Source organism: Trichoderma camerunense, assembly GCF_050948025.1.
Source record: "Trichoderma camerunense strain CBS 138272 chromosome Unknown V8C40scaffold_10, whole genome shotgun sequence".
NCBI classification, from domain to species: domain Eukaryota; kingdom Fungi; phylum Ascomycota; class Sordariomycetes; order Hypocreales; family Hypocreaceae; genus Trichoderma; species Trichoderma camerunense.
Window position 1 is genome coordinate 55,968 of NW_028145360.1, and position 19,745 is coordinate 75,712.

The 19,745-nt window shown below is 52.0% G+C and overlaps 5 protein-coding genes across 5 annotated transcripts; 3 read left to right on the top strand and 2 right to left on the bottom strand.

Moving 5' to 3' along the window:
• Positions 1-69: 69 nt before the first annotated feature.
• Positions 70-1,832, bottom strand: V8C40DRAFT_246154 (translation initiation factor eIF3 subunit i). Its single transcript, XM_083216061.1, has 3 exons — positions 1,645-1,832; positions 896-1,493; positions 70-831 (listed from the first exon to the last, which is right to left on the bottom strand). Exons 1-3 carry the CDS (start codon positions 1,692-1,694, stop codon positions 466-468), a joined length of 1,014 nt encoding a protein of 337 aa, XP_083072400.1. The 5' UTR covers positions 1,695-1,832; the 3' UTR covers positions 70-465.
• A 2,045-nt stretch (positions 1,833-3,877) lies between these two features.
• V8C40DRAFT_266297 (formate--tetrahydrofolate ligase-domain-containing protein) lies at positions 3,878-7,048 on the top strand (the record flags this gene model as incomplete). The annotated part of the gene is made up of 5 exons (XM_083219746.1): positions 3,878-4,001; positions 4,145-4,165; positions 4,249-4,286; positions 4,356-6,883; positions 6,940-7,048. 5 exons carry the CDS (start codon positions 3,878-3,880, stop codon positions 7,046-7,048), a joined length of 2,820 nt encoding a protein of 939 aa, XP_083072401.1.
• A 1,669-nt stretch (positions 7,049-8,717) lies between these two features.
• V8C40DRAFT_246160 (cytochrome P450) lies at positions 8,718-11,288 on the top strand. The gene is made up of 4 exons (XM_083216062.1): positions 8,718-9,102; positions 9,181-9,277; positions 9,346-9,938; positions 10,009-11,288. The coding sequence occupies exons 1-4, from the start codon at positions 8,982-8,984 to the stop codon at positions 11,091-11,093; spliced, it is 1,896 nt and encodes a 631-aa protein (XP_083072402.1). The 5' UTR covers positions 8,718-8,981; the 3' UTR covers positions 11,094-11,288.
• An 833-nt stretch (positions 11,289-12,121) lies between these two features.
• On the top strand, positions 12,122-14,110 carry V8C40DRAFT_22466 (uncharacterized protein). The gene is made up of 3 exons (XM_083212246.1): positions 12,122-12,501; positions 12,947-13,216; positions 13,313-14,110. Exons 1-3 carry the CDS (start codon positions 12,416-12,418, stop codon positions 14,025-14,027), a joined length of 1,071 nt encoding a protein of 356 aa, XP_083072403.1. The 5' UTR covers positions 12,122-12,415; the 3' UTR covers positions 14,028-14,110.
• Positions 14,111-14,920: 810 nt separating this feature from the next.
• On the bottom strand, positions 14,921-18,561 carry V8C40DRAFT_246166 (DUF3405 domain-containing protein). Its single transcript, XM_083216063.1, has 2 exons — positions 17,338-18,561; positions 14,921-17,279 (listed from the first exon to the last, which is right to left on the bottom strand). Exons 1-2 carry the CDS (start codon positions 18,030-18,032, stop codon positions 15,416-15,418), a joined length of 2,559 nt encoding a protein of 852 aa, XP_083072404.1. The 5' UTR covers positions 18,033-18,561; the 3' UTR covers positions 14,921-15,415.
• Positions 18,562-19,745: the final 1,184 nt, after the last annotated feature.

Genomic DNA, 19,745 nt, shown 5'->3' on the forward strand with positions numbered 1-19,745 from the left:
TGATGGTCTGGCGTTTCCTATATAGAGAAACTTACAGTCAATAGAGAGTTAATTTTCACTACTCTTTTCCTGTGTTTGTATAGAAAGTGAAACTCGTCATCTTGAAGTGGCACAATATTTTCTTCTTCTCTCTACTACAACACAAGGAGATACCTAGTATGGATTACATACGGGAATCAGTCGTCCTCCCTCCCCAACCTTGAATATCCCCTCTCCCTTCCCGCAAGAAGAACTTGTTTGTTTCCCTTTCCGCCCTTCCAAAAACGCCGTACTATATGTAACGCATGCAAGCAAGCAAGCAGGCAGTCCGCAATAATCAAAACACAGACTGGTCATTTTCCCTATTCTCTCCCCCCGGCTCCTTTTCTCTATGTCTCTCCTCCCTTTCGCTGTCTTTTGGTTTCAAAATCTAGACCAAAATTGAAAAAAAGAGTAAAAAGGTTCGGTGTCGTTTCGTTTCCTCCCTTAGGCGTCTCGGTTCAGTCGCTCCCTCTCAACCTCGTAGTTGAAGTCGAAGTAGCCCTTGTCGAAGTGGTGGACACGGACGTAACCGTCCTCACCTCCACTAGCGTAGGAGCGGCCAGTAGGGTCAGCGGCAACGGTGTTGAGGGGACCGAAGTGGCCACGGACACGGCCAATCTCGTCTTCGAAGACCTTGTGGTAGAATCGAGCCTCGAATCTACCCTGGCGACTGGAAGTGGTGGTGACTTCCATGGCGGCCTGACCACCTCCGAGGATAACGAAGTCCTTCTTGGGGGTAATGGTGGCGCTGTTAAGGGGAGTGTCTGCCGTGTATGTCTTAAGAGTGGCGAGATCGCGAGCAGAGATGAGCTGGTGCGAAGATACCATGTCAGCATTGAGATTCATGTTAAGGGGAATGTGAAAGAGGTTGTACCTTGGCAGTCTTGTCTCGGCAAGCAGTGATGAAGTAGGTCCTGTCGGGTGACCACTGCAGGTCGACGATGGGCTTGTCGAGCTCGTGGATGGGGACGTTGTCCAGCAGTTCACCGGTCTTGGCGTCGTACTGGCTGACACTGCCGTCCTCGTGGCCGGCGATGATGTACTTGCTAGCCTGGCTCCAGCCAGCAACAGTGGCCTTGCTCTCGTCGCAGACAATGGTCAGGGACTTCTCGTCGGTCTGCTCGGCGGTGATATCCGGGTTGATGTCGATAACGACGATGTTGCTGAGGTAACCCATACGCTTCTCGGTGACGCCCAGCAGCTTGGTGCCATCCTCGTTGAACTCGACGCGCTTGACAGCGGTAGGGAACTCCCAAGTCTTGAGGCACTTGCCGGTCTGGACCTCCCACAAGCGGATAGTGTTGTCGGCTGAACCAGAGGCGATGTAGGTGGAGGTCGGGTCGACGTCAACGGTCCAGATGGCACCGACGTGGCCGTGGTAGGTTCCTAGACGCTCGCCATTGTGAGAGAACCAGACACAAATCTGCTGGTCCTTTGCGACAGAGAAGATGAGGTCGCCGTCGAGGTTATATCTGATGCGCAGGAAAATTTGGTTAGCTGAGGCTTCCTATTGGTGGTTGGCAAAAATAAGGGGAGCAGCAGCATCGTGAAGAGGAGGGGCTTGGACAGATGAGAAGAAAAGATGGTGTCGAAATTGCTTCTCTTCTCTAGGTCGCGACGTACTTGATCTGGGTGAGAGCACGCTCGTGCCCGGAAAGAAGGATGGGTCTCATTTTGGCTGGTGATCCTGATGCTGGAAGGCTGAGGAAGTGATCAGGGAAGAGGGGGGGGTTATAATATGGGCCAGCACGAGGACGAGGTTGGAGATGGTGGTGCTTTGAAATTTTGGCGATAATTGTGCGTCTTGGTGGGGCTTGAAGTTGTGGCGCGGGGAGTCATTGGTGGCGTGGCCCAAAGGGGAAGATTTGGGGGGTGAGTAAGAGCTTGGTATGTGTGGATTTTAGCTTGATCCTCCTAATTGGCACCTGCCTGGAGCTGCCCTGGGTTTCATCTACGTGTACCAACTACAAGAAACAGACTCATCATCATGGCCTACTGCATTTAATTGGCCTTCAACCCATGTGGCAAATGCATTTACTACTCTACTGGCTGTGTCCTATAACATATATGAGGATGGTGGCTTGCTTCATGATCTGTTTTGAAGGAATCGCAAGTGAGTCATGCTCTACGTTGAGTCATCTCACAGCCAACCACAATCCATCATTTGGAGTCAGACAAAGCAACCCATTGACGTCTCTCTGTTGCCATGTATTCCATCAGAAGACAAGCAACTACTATTAGCAATTAATTGCAAAAACCAGCATTCATGGCATCAAGCTCGACAAACTAAAGTCCTTCTTCTATCCGCCTTCTTTTTCTTGTTCCGTCATCAACTCTCAGACGAGGCCTCTTAAATGCCGTGCTTGTCGATGGCGTGCAGTAAGACAGCATGGTAATTCCGTACTTACACTTCATAGGAGATTCAGACAAATCGCTTCCGACACATCACGTCAAGATTGACAGAGAAGCAGAGGAAAGCGGTAAGCGTATTAAGCATATCCTCCATACCTGCTTGAACAGGCAGGCCGCTATTCTTGAATACCAAAACGTACAATGCCAGCAAGCAAGCAACGTATCAATTGGACAACTCATTCCACAGATATCCTTGCATCTTCCACCCGCTGATGATATGTTTTCCTCCATGGAATTTCACTTAACGCCATCGATACACCCGCCGTTGATCTCCATCCGGACCAGATCAGCATGTAAGTAAGATGCTATCCCGATCTAGCCAGACCGCTCTCTCTGATAAGCAGAGCAAACGCAATGTGATTACGAAATTGGAGCTGCCAAGACAGACCTGTTTGATTGAAAGAGATAGAGGCCCGGCATTTGGCCATGGAGAGCAATCTCAGCGTGAATTCGTGGTCCTGGTAGAGATAGATTCAGTCCAGTCCAAGCCTTTTTCGACGGTCTCGGATCCAATCCCCACATGGCGGGATTCGACACATAATTGACCCAGGTTGATATCCATGGATTCTATAAATTTGTCCAGGTCGTCGCCGTAAGTCGGCGTATTAGCCCAGCCAAGACCAATATTTCCGTCAGCAGTTGTTGAGTCTTTTTCTTTTCTTTCTTTTCTCTTGTTACCGTGCTGTGCTTTCTTGTATCTTTAAACAACATAATCTGCCGTTGTGGGCGTGCCCCCCAAATTTCAGCCATTCAGTTGGGGCCCTTAAGCCGTCGACGCAGGGACCAACGCCATAGCGTGCGATCTTCTCACTACTAGGCGCTATCGGAGAAAAAAAAAAAAAAAAAAAAGCAGAGCGACAAGATAGGACGCAAATGCTGCGCTGACTTCAAAACCAACAACCCGGTCGAATTCTGCAATTGCATCACATTCCGTACCCAGTGATTCTTACGTGCATGCTCACGAGAGCAGAATCCTGGTTGAGCGAGCATTCCTCCCGGCACCGAAAGACTCCGATTATAGGATCTGGCTGCATGTGGTGAGAGACGCACGTACCAACAGCATCCGATATCAAATCACGACCAATGGCGCCTCATCAACGTCTGCGCACAGCAAGGCCAGTCTTCAGAAGCTCGTTGCGCTGTATCACAGGCGAGGCTGCGACTTCAGCGAACATCGCCCGCCACTTGCCGCATATTTCCGGCAGCCCCAGGGCCCCAGGTGCGGCGACTTCGAGCCCCTCAGCGGCTGCACAGTACTTTTGTCCACTAACCCTGGCGTGGTTCCGCAGACACTATCGGCCATTTCTCCCCAGCATCGGTGACTATTCGGTCTTCCTTCTCTTCATTTTCTACCTCTTCGTTTCTGTCCTCGCCTCTCCTTTCCACTGGCAGATTGCCCTCGCAACTTCAGCAGCAGCGATCGTTTGGAACGACAGCCGCCGCCATGGTTGCCACAAAGCTTGACGGCAACAGCATTGCCAAGGCCATTCGCGAACGGCTGGGCGCAGAAATTGCAGAGAAGCAGAAGAAGAACCCCCGCTATCACCCCAGCCTCAGAATCATCCAAGGTACGACCGCCAATGCGAAAAAGCGCTTCTGATAGAAGAGAAGCCAGGAAAAAGAAGAAGAAAAACCTTCTTCTCCTTGATCCTCTCTATACAATTTACTTTGCGCGCAATAGAAGCTAACAGACTTTTTTTTCTGCTTCTAGTTGGCGATCGTTCCGATTCCAGTACGTCTGCTCCCCACCTCATCCTTATCGCAACCCATGTCCATGTCGGCTCATCTTCGAACCGCGGCTGACTTTTCTCGCAGCTACCTATGTGCGCATGAAGCTCAAGGCCGCCGAGGAGGTAAGACATATTGAACCATAAAGAGTCCAAATTGCCAAAAGAAATGTTCATCTAACATGCCGTCTCCAGGCCCGCATCGACTGCAAGCTGCTTCACTTCCCAGAGGACATTACCGAGATCGAGCTTCTCGACCAGATCCGTCGTCTTAACAACGACGATGCTGTCAACGGCATCCTTGTCCAGCTGCCTCTCCCCAAGCACATCTCGGAGGCAAGCATCACCTCTGCTGTCGCTGACGAGAAGGATGTTGACGGCTTTGGAACCAACAACATTGGCGAGCTTGCCAAGCGCGGCGGCCAGCCCATCTTCACTCCCTGCACTCCCAAGGGTGTCATCACCCTGCTGAAGGAAGCTGGCGTCGAGCTTGCTGGCAAGAATGCTGTGGTTATTGGCCGCAGCAACATTGTCGGTGGCCCTGTTACACAGCTCCTGAACCGAGCCAATGCCACCGTCACCATGTGCCACTCCGCCACGAGCGATCTCCCCGCTTACCTCAAGAACGCCGACGTTGTCGTCGTTGCCATTGGAGCTCCCAACTTTGTCAAGGGCGAGTGGTTGAAGCCTGGTGCTGTTGTCATCGATGTAGGAACCAACTACATTCCCGATGCTACACGCAAGTCCGGCCAGCGACTTGTAGGTGACGTCGACTTCGACTCCGCCGTTGAGGTCGCTTCCGTCATTACCCCCGTTCCAGGCGGTGTTGGCCCCATGACCGTTGCCATGCTGTTGGAGAACGTTGTCGAGGCCACAAACAGCTTTTTCGAGAATGAGAAGCTTAGGCAGACTGTGCCCCTCCCCCTTCACCTTCAGTCTCCCGTTCCGTCAGACATTGCCATCTCCCGCGCCCAAGCCCCCAAGCAGATTACCCGTGTCGCATCGGAAATTGGTATTGAGTCCCACGAGCTGGAGCCTTACGGAGCATACAAGGGCAAGGTCGACCTTGGCTTGCTCAAGCGACTCGAGCATCGACGAAACGGCCGCTATGTTGTTGTCACTGGTATCACCCCAACACCTCTTGGTGAGGGTAAGTCCACAACCACCATGGGTCTGGCTCAGGCCCTCGGCGCTCACGTTGGCCGAATTTCTTTTGCCAACGTGCGACAGCCCAGCCAAGGACCGACATTCGGTATCAAGGGCGGTGCTGCCGGTGGAGGTTACAGCCAAGTCATCCCCATGGATGAGTTCAACATGCATCTCACAGGCGACATCCACGCCATCACCGCGGCGAACAACCTATTGGCTGCCGCCATTGAGACGCGCATGTTCCACGAGAACACCCAGAAGGATGGCCCTCTGTACCGCCGTCTGGTACCTGCCAAGAACGGCGTGAGAAAATTCCTTCCCTCCATGCTGGGCCGTCTCAAGAAGCTTGGCATCGACAAGACCAACCCTGATGAGCTGACTCCTGACGAAATCCGCCGCTTCGTCCGACTGGATATCGACCCAGAGACCATCACCTGGAGGCGCGTATTGGACGTCAACGATCGCCACCTTCGAGGCATCACTGTTGGCACCGCTCCCACAGAGAAGGGACACTCTCGCGAGACAGGCTTTGATATCTCTGTTGCCAGTGAGTGTATGGCCATCCTGGCGCTCAGCACCGACCTCGCCGACATGCGCAGCCGCTTGGGCCGCATGGTCATTGGCACCTCTCGCGGCGGCGATCCCGTCACTTGCGACGACATTGGTGCCGGCGGTGCTCTTACCGCTCTGATGAAGGATGCTATCAAGCCTAACCTCATGCAGACGCTGGAGGGTACCCCCGTCTTCGTTCACGCGGGTCCTTTTGCCAACATCAGCATTGGCCAGAGCTCCATTCTTGCCGATAGACTGGCTTTGAAGCTTGCGGGCACTGAGCCCGATGAGGATCACAACGAAAAGACGGGCTTCGTCGTCACCGAGGCCGGTTTCGACTTCACCATGGGTGGTGAGCGCTTCTTTAACATCAAGTGCCGCACTTCAGGTCTCGTGCCCGATGTTGTCGTCGTCGTCGCCACCATCCGTGCCCTCAAGGTGCACGGTGGCGGCCCCCCCATCGCCCCCGGCGCTGCCCTTGATGCCGTCTACAAGCAGGAGAATGTAGAGATCCTCCGAGCTGGTTGTGTCAACCTCAGGAAGCAGATTGCCAACGCCAAGTCTTTTGGCATCCCCGTTGTCGTTGCCATTAACAAGTTCGCTACCGACACCGAGGCCGAGATCGCTGTCCTCCGTGAAGAGGCTATTGCCGCTGGTGCTGAAGATGCCATCCTTGCTGATCACTGGGCCAAGGGCGGTCTGGGTGCTGTTGACCTGGCCAAGGGAGTCATTGCTGCCAGCGAGAAGCCCAAGGAGCTGAAGCTGACTTATGGCCTTGACGGCTCGATCGAGCAGCGCCTCGAGGCCATTGCTCAGAAGATGTACGGTGCTGCCAACGTCGAGTTCAGCGAGCTTGCTCAGAAGAAGATCGACACGTACACCAAGCAGGGCTACGGCAACCTGCCCATCTGCGTCGCTAAGACTCAGTACTCTCTGTCTCACGACCCTGACCTGAAGGGTGCGCCCACTGGCTTCACGGTGCCCATCCGAGACGTTCGCATGGCTGCCGGTGCAGGTTACCTGTAAGTTGATATTGTCCAATAAGATTTTTGAATGACTGTACTAATTCGTCTCCAAGGTATGCTCTGGCTGCGGATATCCAAACCATTCCCGGTCTCCCCACCGCCCCTGGCTACCTCAACGTTGACGTCGACCTTGAGACTGGCGAGATTGACGGTCTTTTCTAAATTCGTCGTCTACTTACCTTTTCTTTTTCTTCTTTTCTTTTCTTTTGGCATTCATGGTTTTTCCATGCATTGATTGCCACGTTATCAATGTTGGTGAAAACATATATATATATACCCAGAGACTCAACGTGGGGCACGATAAGGATGTATGGAATATGGGATTTTATGACGGCAGGTGCATCTTCAACATATGGCGCAGGCATGCAAGGTACCGGGTTATGATTTGGATGATTGACCCGTTTAGAGTAAACAAGAGATGTTAGAGCATACAATAGAATTGCTTGGATAGCACCTTTTTTTGTTCCTCTCTTGTTCTTTTTAAGCTCTAGCAATGCCCGAGGTGGGCAGCTGCAAGGTATATACGAAGTACAGCTATGTACATGACAGCTCACCACAAGCAGCCCCTGGACTAATAGCCGATGAGATTAAGTAAATATCTGTCCCTGCATTGGTGGATTGGTTAGAATAGATTGCACCCAGATTGCATCACAGACGTCGTATCGACGAACAGGTGGGTAACAAAAAGGCAGCTAGTTGAGATTGAGCCGGTTGGATGAATTGATCCGGCTTGGGATTCGGAGGAACTCTCGGCCGAACAGAGGGCAATGCTGTTGGAGAGCACATTAAGGGACGAAATAAGATGAAATACTGATGCGGAAAAAGGCAACAAAGATGTGGATTGCACTGGAATGTTACTGATGAACGAGAGAGGATGCTGATGGCTCATGAGGCTGAGACAAGCTGCTACTCGTACGTGGACGGACAGAGTGGTAAGGCTAAATTGGTGGCATGTGGTGTAGGGAATACACGTATTACTAGCTGTAGACGTTTGACATGGGTTACACAAGATGCCAAGATATGGGGTATTGCGTCTTATGAACCGTGGGATAAGAGTTTGAAGGGTATGATAATTAATGCAGGTGATCTAAGGATTCAGGCGGAAGATTTAAACATTGGTTAATGGACATGGCTCCCTTGTATCATGCGGAAAGAACCGCAGTAGCAAGAAATGAATCCAGCGAATAGCATACAAAGCATAATGAAACGCATCTCTTTGCTCATGTTGTGGTTCGTCTGATGCTTGAAAAATGGCCCCTGGTATGGAATTACTCCCTTCGGATGTTTTGCCCTTTGCATCCATGACGGGGCGGCTTCCGCTAGCCCTACGGAATCCCGGCCTCCCACCAGTAGTGACAAGCTTTTGGGGGCATGTCTTTCAGCACCTCAGCTTTTTAACACCTTGGTGGCCTGGCTTCGTTCCTGTCTGTGCGTGGTTTATTTTGCTCTTTTTTGTTGGAAATCGGCGTGCATCCGATTGGCAATGCTTACGAACTTGCAAATTAGGTAGAAGACGACGGCCAACGGGGAAAACGGCAAACCCGGAGGAGCTGGAGTCATCCATCGCTTAAGATAAGAGACAAGTGACTCTTCCTACACCCACTACGGGGTTCTAATATAGACGCCATGACCTGAAGTTCGGATGCGGGGGGGCCAGAAACATCGACTATGGAACACTTAAACTGACACGGGGAGAGTTAGTCGGGGCGGGAGAGATTGAGGACCCCGTTTCTGTAACATGTGCTGCTGCGGCCTATCCCACCCACATGGACCTAGATCTGACGTTAGTTGCCGTCTATATTTATATATTTATACTACCCTGCCTTGCCCTTCGATGAACTACTAGTTTCTCCTCTCGTCTTGTCTTGTTCATTCCTTTTTCTTTCCTCTTCATCATCTCCTCTTTGCTAGCCTTACTCTCTTTTTACCTTCGCTTCGTTCAGGGGCTCTGCTAGCGGCATAGATTCAAGCCGGTGGTGAAACTTTCGCCCCCTCCGGCCAGGACGCAGCTTTTGAATTCCCGATTTACCGTTGGTAATCTCTGCTTACAACCTCGAGTTCTTGGGGGAAAATCGTGCGTTGTCGTTCGACAGCCATGTCGCTGATTCCCATTGCGGTTGCGGTGCTGGTCGCCTATGGCATCATCAACTGGGCCGTGAACCTGCGATATCATGTCAATGAGGCCAAGAGAAGTGGTCTGCCTTATGTTGTCACTCGTGCGTTTTACCTACTAGTAGTCTCGTTTCGCGGAGCGTCTAGAATTTTGCTGACTTGGACATCGTTCGAATTTGAAGCGTGCTCCCCGTTTTGGCTGCCTTGGCAGGTCTCACATAAGCTATGGGTGCCCATCATCAAGCTATTCCCCAAGTCGTGGTGGGATGGCTGGCTCGAGTACGGCTGAGTCTCTTTAAATATAAGTCAGCTGAAAAAAAGAGGCTAACATCTGTTGTTCTTCTCAGGATCATGATCCCCAACTTTGCATACCGGACTCGCCACGAATGGTTCGACAAGCTAGGCGAGTCCTTCCTGCTGGCTTCTCCCGGCAGGCTGGTGATGATGACGGACAATGCGGAAACCATCCGTACCATTACGCTCAAGCGGGAGCAGTTCCCCAAGTGGACCGCTGTCTACAGTATTCTGAGGCAGTTTGGCGAGAATGTGCTGACCACCGAAGGGAGCATCTGGCGCATGCATCGCAAGGTCACGTCTGCCTCCTTCAATGAGAGGAACGCTGCCTTGGTGTTCCGCGAAGCTATTGCTCAGACGCAGGGCATGTTGCGTATGTGGACGGGTCCTACTGGTACTAGAACGGAGCCGCTGAAATCGCTTCAGCGTGACACCATGAAGCTGGCTTTGAACATCATCAGCTATGTTGGATTCGGCATGCGTCTGCTGTGGCCTGGCGAGTCGCACGCTGCAGGGACGGATCCCAAGATTGTCAAGTACGGCTCCCACGAGCCTTCAGATGGACACCAGCTGAGCTTCACGGACACTATGGAGATTCTTCTGCATTACCTCTTGCTTCTTCTTATTATTCCGCGGTGGATTCTGAGTGAGTCCTGCTCCCCTGGTCTTGCATATCTGTGCGTGCTGTGTGTGATACTAATGCAGCGTGACGGTAGGATTGATTCCCTCCGAGAAGGTCAAGAAAGCAGTGTTGTCTTATGATGAGTACGTTAGTTACATGAATGAGCTCTTGGATGAAAAGATTGAAGAAGCTCGCAAGGGAGAGCACGCAGAAGGCATGGATCTCATGGGACAGCTTGCGAAATCGTGCTTTGGAACCGACAACAAGGACGCCACCTTGACGCGCGAGGAAATCATCGGCAACGCCTTCATCATGTTCGTGGCCGGCCACGAGACGACGGCCAACGCCATCCACTTCACCATCATCTATCTCGCAACCCACCCCGAGGCGCAGCGCAGGATGCAAAAGGACATTGACGATATCCTCGGAAACCAGGACCCCAAGGACTGGGACTACGACAGCCTGATCAACCCGATGACTGCCAGCATGATTGGCGCCGCCATGTACGAGACGTTGCGATTGGTCCCCGCCGTGTCTGAGATTCCCAAGAAGATCTCGCCCGATGCCGACGAAAGCTTCGTCATGGACGGCACTCGATACGTGATCCCCAAGGACACGGGCATCTCGTTGGTGACGGTGTCTACTCATGTGAACCCGCGCTACTGGCCAACGCGTCCCAGCAAGATTACGCCCGGCAAATCCAACATCCTCGACTACGACCCTACGCGCTGGTTCCAGACGAAGGAGAAAAAGGACGGCCAGGGCAGCGAAGTCGTCGCCGGCGCCGATTCCGAAGATTTCGGCGGTTTCCAAGGCTCGGATATCAACGCGCAGCTCTTTAAGCCCGAGCGCGGATCCTACATTCCCTTTAGCGACGGAGCGCGGTCATGCCTGGGACGACGCATCGCCGTCGTGGAGATCATTGCGGCTCTGGCAGTCATTTTCCGAAGCTACAGCATCGAGCTCGCCGTGGACGAGTGGGCGACTCAGGAACAGGTGGACAAGATGAGCCGGGAGGAGAGGGCTCAGGTCTACAAGAAGGCTCAGGACAAGAGCCTGTGGACGGTGGGACAGGCATCGTCGAGGTTGACGCTGAATCTGCACGACGGCATGCATGTGCCTGTGCGGATTGCGAAGAGGGGAGAGGAGAAGTTTGTGGACTGGGTGGATAAGGAGTGATTTCGCCATCTACAGTACGAGGATTTTATGCAAAGAAGCGTTTTGGTTATATCAGTGTATTATAAGAACTCAGCTTACTACATGTGCTTACCTTGAGGATGAGCATCTCTTCTCGAAAAGAGACACACAAAAACACATTAAAAAAAAATGAGAGAAAATCAAAATGAGAATACAAAAAAGACAATCGTATTGACCTGATTCTGATCTCGCAAGAGGACAACGCAGCACCCCATCATCCCATCCCGTGTGATTGATTCCCTTGTCGTTGTGCCGGGCATCAAGTGCGGAGCAACCCTGCAGTGGACATTCTCAACGGCCCCATCCTTGATGGCACTCGCAAGCAACAGGGGTGTCGATACAGGCGAGCATGGTGTTTGCTTTTTGCTCTCGCCCGGATTCCCTCGAAAAAAACTCACCCGCCGTTTCCAACCGTAATCAATCTCTCACAACAGCAAAATGGTAAAACCCGCATCAGCGGCGCAAACGGCCCCATTCGTCACCATTTGGCTCAAAACTCGCCCATGCTTCAGCCACGCGCGCCGAAGCTTGGTTCAAAAGGTACCGCGCTGTTAGTGCAGTACCTCGGGCGGGCAGCACGTAGCCGCCTGCCAGCGTGGCACCTCGCAAACGCAGCAACAAGCTCAGGCGACTTGTGCCCCGCCTGCCCCGTTGAGCGTTTAGCCACACACACAGCAAAGCAAAGCAGCGCGGGCAGAGAAATACATCGGGGCTAGTCCCGAATGGGACAACATAAACAAGACAAATAGCTCGCCTTGGTCCCCCCGCGCGAATCTACTTTTGTGAGGGACCACCCCCCAGCAACGCAAGAAGAAAGAAGGGCACGAGAGAAGAGAGAAAACATTCGACATCCTGCTTTTATTTTTCTTTGCAAATCGCCACGATAGCCAATAAGGCCTACTAGCCCTACGTTATCTTAAAAATCACAGCAAGCAAACAAAAGCGAAAAGAGAAAAAAGAAGCTGCAGAAAGAAAAAAGCGTGATTACTACGGTGACAAAAAAGCAACGGGAAAGCTTTGATCACATCCAACCAATCACTTAATTTAGTTTTTTTTTTCTTGGAACGCAACACACACACACCGCAAGAATATCATTGGGCATCGAATCATTTCTCATCCTTCTTGATTCGACAACCTCTTTTTTTTCTATTTTTTATTTTATAGCTCGATTTTATCTCCCGTCTTTGTTAGGGCCGCCTTTTATTTATTTTGGCGACGGATATCATCGCTATCGCGCATCGCATTGCATCGCATCGCCATCGCGACATTCTCATTCTCACAACACAAACAAAACAAAGGCAACCATGTCAACCGGGCCCGCGAATAGCTGGCTGCGCGCCCAGCGCAAGAGCGACCTGGTGGAATTGGCGGACCAAGTCGGCTTCAAGAAGTATGTGTTTTTTGACGTTCTTTTTCTTCTTCTTCGCTCTCGATGATCTTATCGCGACGCAATTTATTTTTCCTGCAGCGTTATGCCGCATTGCTCTCCCTTGCGTCATTGACTTGTCTGTCCTCTTTTCTCTTCCCTCTGTCCTTCTCATTGTGTGCACTTGCCGCTTTTCGTGAGCGGTGGCGCGCCGCGCGCATTTCATTGCTGCGGCAGGCGCGGACGGAGAGAAGCCGCGATTCCCAAGATCACGCTCAATCTTCCTTTTGCCATTTCCCTCTCCCTCTCTCTTTTCATCCTCATCTTCTTTATTTCACTTCATTCTGTTCGATCCCACCGCTGCCCGCTCCTCTCTGGCGCGTCGCCGCATTGCTCACCTTGCATTCTGTGCTCCAACAAACAAAACAAAACAAAAAATAGGCTAACATGCGCTCGCCCCGGCAACTAGCTACGATGGTCTCAAAAAGACGGAGCTCGAGTCCGCTCTCGACGACTTCATTGCGGGGAACAGCGGCCGCCTTTCCTCCCGATCTGAGTTGTCTGGCTACTTCGCCAGCCGGACCAAGGCGCTGGGCTCTCCCGTCAAGCGCGAGTCCAAGGAGCCCAAGGAATCCAAAGAGCCCAAGGAGTCCAAGGAGCCCATCAAGGAGGAGCTGGAGAAGGGCCTCAAGGCCGCCAAGCGGAGGGTCACCAAGACTGCCGAGGACCTGATTTCTGCGTACGTATTCTCGCCAATGCTCTCCGCCTCTAGATCTTGAGAGGCATTGTGTCCCAGGGTGTTTTCTCGTTTGTCTGACCCACTCTCTAGAGATAGCGAAGATGTCCGCGCCGCCTCGACTGCCCTCATCCAGACTCCCGCTCGCAGCCTGTCCCGCGTCGCCGCGCGCATCCCTCTTCCCGCCACGCCGGCCGACGTCGCCCAAGCCGTCGATCGCTCCACTCTGGCCGTGCGCCGCCACGTCTCGTCCTTTTATCAGGAGAGCGGCATTGGCGAGGCTTCCAATGCCACTCGCGAGACTCTCAGCAATGTGAACAGCATTCTCCTCGTCGTCTCCGCTTTCGAACTTTGGTATATCCGGCCGGAGATCCTGGCTAACCGCTATGCCTTTACCATCCCTGCTCTTGGCTTCCTCGGCACTTCCGACTATCCCGTCTACTTGCCTGACATGTTCCTCCTGCTCACTGCGAGCTTCTGGTCTCCTGCTTTGACCTGGGCCTTCACCAGCTTCATCCTGCCCAGCCTGCTTGGTTATTTCTTCAATCTTAGCGCCACCAACACCTCCAGCGGACCCAAGACTCGCTCTCGCGCTCAGGCTCCCGAGACTGTTGTCGATCCCTTGACCTTCAGCATCGTCAAGGCACTCGTTTCGTTTGTTGTCTATGGTCAGGGCGTCACTTTCGGTGGCCTCCTTTCTGAAGTAGCCATCGAACGGCTCAACGAAGCTGTCTACGGAGGCTACAAGGGCATGCTGACCGGAACCGCCATTACCGGCTTGCTTAGCATTTACGATGCGGTGCTGAAGAAATAATGGAGCGAAGAGAGAATTTTTCTGTTGTTGAGGAATGAGAACTTCCGAAACTTCACCAGTACCTTCCTCTTATTCTCATCCGCATTACAAAACTTGCTATGGCTGCCACTACAACTACAGTTTAGTGTGGCAAAGGAAACGGAGGGAAAGCGGCGTTTAGGTGTCGATGGCGTCAAAGCGCGGCTCTCCATTGTCGTCTTTTTTTTCTCGTCTTGACTGTTCTTGGTTCCGATTTTGCGTTGATTTTCTTCGATACCATGCCCTTTTTTCGGTCTTGAAATATTACCAGTTCGAAATGCTCATAAGCATAATTGGGTATGAAGGTTGGTCTTTCTGTCTCTTGGGTGAGATGAAGGCTGCCTCTTTGCCGTCCTCTTTTATCGGGTTTGGTCCCTTATCTTTTGTTTTTCTCAAGTCTTCTTGGAGGAAGAATATCTCGCAGCTCTAGGGAATATGAGTTCATTGGGTAGCACCGTCTTTTAGGGCTTCTGAGCGTCGTTTCATTTCACTCCCAGGAGTAGGGAATGAATCGGCATCTTAATATTCGTCATTCGGAAGGAGCAATTCAAACAACAAGTGTTCAGTTTGCTCGTCTAGCGCTCTCGTCGCGGCGTATTTAACGGGGTTTGAAAATTGCGTTGGGTGCAGAGAAGGTGCAATCAAATATCGTGGGGTTTTTTGCAAGGGAGACGGGAAAGTTTTGGGGGATCTCATTTTATGCTTTGGGTCGGTTTGGCAGCTTTTATGCTGATGGGAAGGAAATAGGATTAGTACGGCGAGAGATGAGCTAGGCTATGAGTGAAATGAATTGCTTTTTTTTTTTAACGGGGATGATGCTGTGAAGAGGCTGTTTGGATGTCATGTGTCCATCTATATCAAAGGAGTAAGTTTATGCGTTGTGTTTCTATCAAGTACCAACATATCAAGAGAAGGCGTGATAGTTTCATCATATCCAAATTGCTATAATAGGCACCCTATGTTCTATGACTCCCGATGTTTGTACATGATTGATTCCCTTCATGTCGGCTAAATTTCATACTTCTAATTCTTCAAAGACACCACTTTGTCGAGGCGATTTTCTCGTAAAGCCAACTTTGTTCCATCTCTTTCTCGCACAGCGAGCCCCTCACGAGACGAAAAACGTTCTCAGTGTAGAAGCCAGCGCTGTGGAAGAAAACCCTCGACATTTTCGGGTTATAATTATTGTCCAAAGACATATCTATATATGTATATAAAAAGAGAGACAAGACACCCCCAAGTATAAAAAAGAAAAAGAAAAAGAAAAAGAAAATAAGCAAAAAACGCCGTTCCTGTATGCATCCGTTGGTTCGAAAATGAGCGCGCCAAAGACCTCTTTTTTGTGACCCATTCCATCATGGGACTCTCTCTCATAATTTCTTCTCATCAGGGGCTTCAAACTTGATTGGGTGGACGAGGAAGCTTCTCAGACACATGCGCCCGCTGCTCTCCTCGCTCTCCTCTGCGCGTTTCCCGCCGAGGATCTTGCCTCCGCCTTTCCGGTGGCCGTCCTTTCCTCTGGTGTCCCGCTGAGCGTATCCCAGCCATCGCCGCCAGAGAAGCCCAGCGAATTCGCTATTGAAATACCACGTTGCACCCTTGTGGTTGTGCTCGTTGCGCAGGTCGAATGGGCTTCCCACAGCCGAAGTCGAGTGGTCGCGTCCCCCGTTGAAGACCTTGTCGACTGCGCTGCCTAGGGGATCCCAGGCCCGATCCAGGTATACGGGGTGAGGCGCATATACGGCCTTGAAGCCATGGTGAAACGCGACACTGGGAGGGAACATTTCAGAGAACATGGTGTGGTGGTGGCGCCACACCTCTTCGTGCATCGCCAGCAAAAGACGACGGCTCAGTCGAGATGCCGTAATGATGGCGCATCGTCTTGGTGGAGTCTTGCCATAGGCCGTCGCGTCGTTTGCGAAAACCCAGGCAGAGCCATGGACGTCGAAAATCGGGTTCAGGGTGATGAGATCTGCTGCCTCGCCGACACCGCACTCTGGGCTGTCTGGATCGTCGACACACAAACTAGGCATGGCAGATTCTCCCTGCTGTTCGAAGCGTAGCTGCTTTCCCTCGTCAAATTTAACGGGGCCAAAGACACCAGGTTTGCCAGAGTCTTTCGTATATTGCTCGACGGCTTCTGTGAAATTTTCCCAAGTGCCGTGATGCGACGGGATGTAGTAGCGCTCGTTTCGTTCCCAGAGCAGCTTACGCGGCTGCTTGTCCGCCCAGCTGCCCAAGCGATCAAACAGTTCGTACCAGTTGCCCAGATACCGCATATCCATCTCCCAGTTCCAGAAATGCTCATACTCTGGGTGCTGCAGGGCAAACACTTGAAGGGGCAGATGAGCGCTGCGGAATACACCGTGAACGCCCCTCATGGCGGGGTTGTTAATGGGAGGCTTGCCGATGGGGTCTTCGAATTTGCCGGGATAGAAGAGTTCCATTTGTGCTTCGCTCCACAACGTCACCAGGCCGTGGAACTCGGGAGGCACGTTAGAGTCAAGCAGCTGCTGGACCGAGACGTCGTCGGACCAAATTGGCAAGTTGTTGTCCTTGACGTGCAGCAGAAAGTGGACGTGGTACTCTCCTCCAGATTTGAGAACCAGCTCGTTGATCATGGCCCGGAAATTCAGCACCACCAATTGCGTCCACGGAAAGCCGGTGTACAGGCGGATGACGATAGCGATCCGACCCTTCTTACCGTCAACGAGCTTGAGCTTGTCGGTGTCCGGGTCCGGCTCTGCGAATCGGTGTTTGTTGGCGGCAGCACATCGGTCCTGCACCTCGGCCCAGTCAATTTGGCCATAGTTGATTTGTCCAGTCTTTTCCCAGACAACTTCGCTGCCTGAGCTCTCTGTATCAACTCCAACGTCCGAACCGCCATCAACCAATTTGTAACCCAAGCCATAGGGCCCATAACGGCCAAATCGATCAAAGCATACATCATCTCGAATGCCAAAAATGGAGTGGGAGCCAATGGATGGGTCGGGCATGTATTGCGGGACTCCCTCGTAGGCGTATAGACTTGGGGCCGGAATAGTATTGTTCTTATCAAGGTAGCAAACCTCGGCGTTCGAGTCGGGAGAGTAAGGATTGTATAGCTTAGGTGTCGGGATATCTTGGTTCAGAGGAGGCTCGCCGAGAGGAGCTTGGTGAGCAGGATTAGGATACTCGGGAGTGTGCTCGGATTTGGCTACCAGAGCCTTGAGACCATGGAAGTAGCCATTCAAACTAGAAGAGCGGCCATGTCAGCAGTGTGAACTTGGAGTATGCAAAATTAGCGACTTACGGTGGGAATTTGAGCCAGGGCATCTTTTTCAGGTCTTCATCCCACTTCTTCTGTGCCTCTGCGTCCTCTTCAGCGCTCAGTTCATCTTTGTCGTCGACAGGTACCTGCTTCTGCTGGCCATCTTTCCCCTTGTCTTGTTCCGTTGTCTTATCGCCGTCCTTGTTGCCACCCTCTTCGGTTTTCTTCTCTTCGTCTGCTGGTTTTTTGTCTTGACTAGGTTCTGTTTTTTCTCCTTCTTTCTTCTCCTCGGGTTTCGCATCACCCTTTTCCTTGGCCTCCTTTTCCTTGGCCTCCTTCTCCTTGGCCTCCTTCTCCTTGGCCTCCTTCTCCTTGGCCTCCTTCTCCTTATCCACAATCACCAAGACAGGACCGCCATCCTCGTTGCCGATTATTGTAGGTTGCGCCGGAGCAGCCTTCCCTGTTGAGGGTGTTGTGCTAGGTTGTGTGAATCGCGAACCCGCATCTGCTACAATGCCGTCGCCGGTTTTGAATAGGGCAAACGACACGATGATCATGCTGATGACGGTCCATATCAGGATTCTCCGATATAAACCCCGTCCAAAGACTGACTGTCCCCGAGCTGCTTTCTTCTCCAAAAGGCTTTCCGCGTATGGTAGTAAGGGGTCATTTCGATTCGTTGAGGCATCAGAGCTAGAGCGGCTGCTGAAGCTCAGAAGGGAAGCCGTGCGCTCCATGGCGGCTGGAGCGTGGCAGGGTGACGAACACCCTCGACTGTGGATTTCGTAGGCGGCGCAATCGCGAGGAAGATGTTATTGCCGTTTACCTCGTGCTTCGGCTTGCTCTTTTCTTCTTCCCACAGGAGAGTAATTGGATTGTCGCAATGAATGAGAAGCAAAATTGACTTTTTTGGAAATGCGAGGCGAAGCTGAGTAAAGTGCCCCTCCTGTAAGAAAATGGTGGCGATTACCTTTGTCTCGGTTGAAATGGAAGCAAAGGGCGAGATATGGAAGAGAAGAAATCGGTGGAGAGCCGGCAAGCGAAGAGAAAAGTAACCTGGAGATTATGAATGGGGGAAATGAGGCCAGAATAAGACAGATAAGAGAGGGGAGGGCTTTGTGTAAGAAACAAGGCGCAACAATGCCCAGAGTTTTGGGTTGAGAGTTTATGTTGTAATAACCATAAACCTTGTACAGGAGCCTACAAGGTAGTTAGAACGACGACGTCCAAGGGTCCCCCAAAAGGGACACGCCAAGTGGGAACTGACAGGAGCCTCTGGACTCAGCTGGGCAGTCCATGCGCGCGCAAAAGAGAGATCGACAGGCAGCGGATGGATGAGACAAGGGCAGGTAGATGACTGGCAAAGAGTTGGAACTCTTTGAAAGGATCCTTTGAACAGTTGAGTTGAGTTGAGGCTACAGGCGATGGATGCGCTGCGCAGAACTTTTTTGCTGGGCCGCTAGCGATTAGGCCTACTGTACGCAGTCGAGTCCACTAAACCTCAGGTACCCAAACACTAAAAGGCTGAACACTAAACTGCAGGAGCTGTGATCAATGGATGAACCCAGCCAGTGGAGGCTTCCAATCTTCTCTCTTTCATTGCTCTCCAGTTTCATCACCCACAAGCACTGACAGCGCAAACCCTATTTTGGGACCAGACACACATTCATTGATCCTTGCACTCAAAGAACTAAAAACTAAATCCGGGCAATCCTCCTTACTGGCGAATCGCCGCGTGAGTGCGTATGTGAGACGATGGAGCTGCAGCCATGATACGAGCCGCATCCCTCCATACAGACGCGCGCATCCGCACTGACGACGCACACACACACTCGCTCTTTGCCTCTCTCAGCATCAACGACATGGAGGCAGCTGTACCTACTCGTGCTAATGCTCACCACATGAGAGACTACTGGGAATAATCCAATGTATGCAAGTGCCGCTAGCAGTATTACGGAGCAAGACCACGCATCGCCTACAGCCGCCTCCCAAGGCCTTTACAAGGCTTGATTCGCCTTATCAGCCGGGCCCCGTCCAACGGTGAATGAACTGAAACCCCCCAGCAAGACAGCCGCACGGGATTGGATCAGCCATAGGTCAAGGCCCCTGCGAGCTGTTTTTTATACCGCCAAGTTGCTTTCTGGCTCTTTGTAGGACCGAATAAAGAAGCTGCACAAAAGAGAGTTTGAGAGTTCAACCACCATGGTGCTATTCTCACACGGCAAAAGGGCACGACGCAAGCAGCGCCAAGGGCCGTGATAGCCTCCATCACAGCGGCATGGCGCATTTCTTCGAAGCCACCCAACTTAGGGCCTCACTAGCCCATCCCAATAACTTCATTAGCGCTGTTTACCTGTCTTGGGCCAATCAGCGCTGCACGAGCCTCAGCCGGAATCCCGTACGGCTGCCCCGACTATGCCGCCCAAGGAATCCCTGTGCTGCGACAGTGA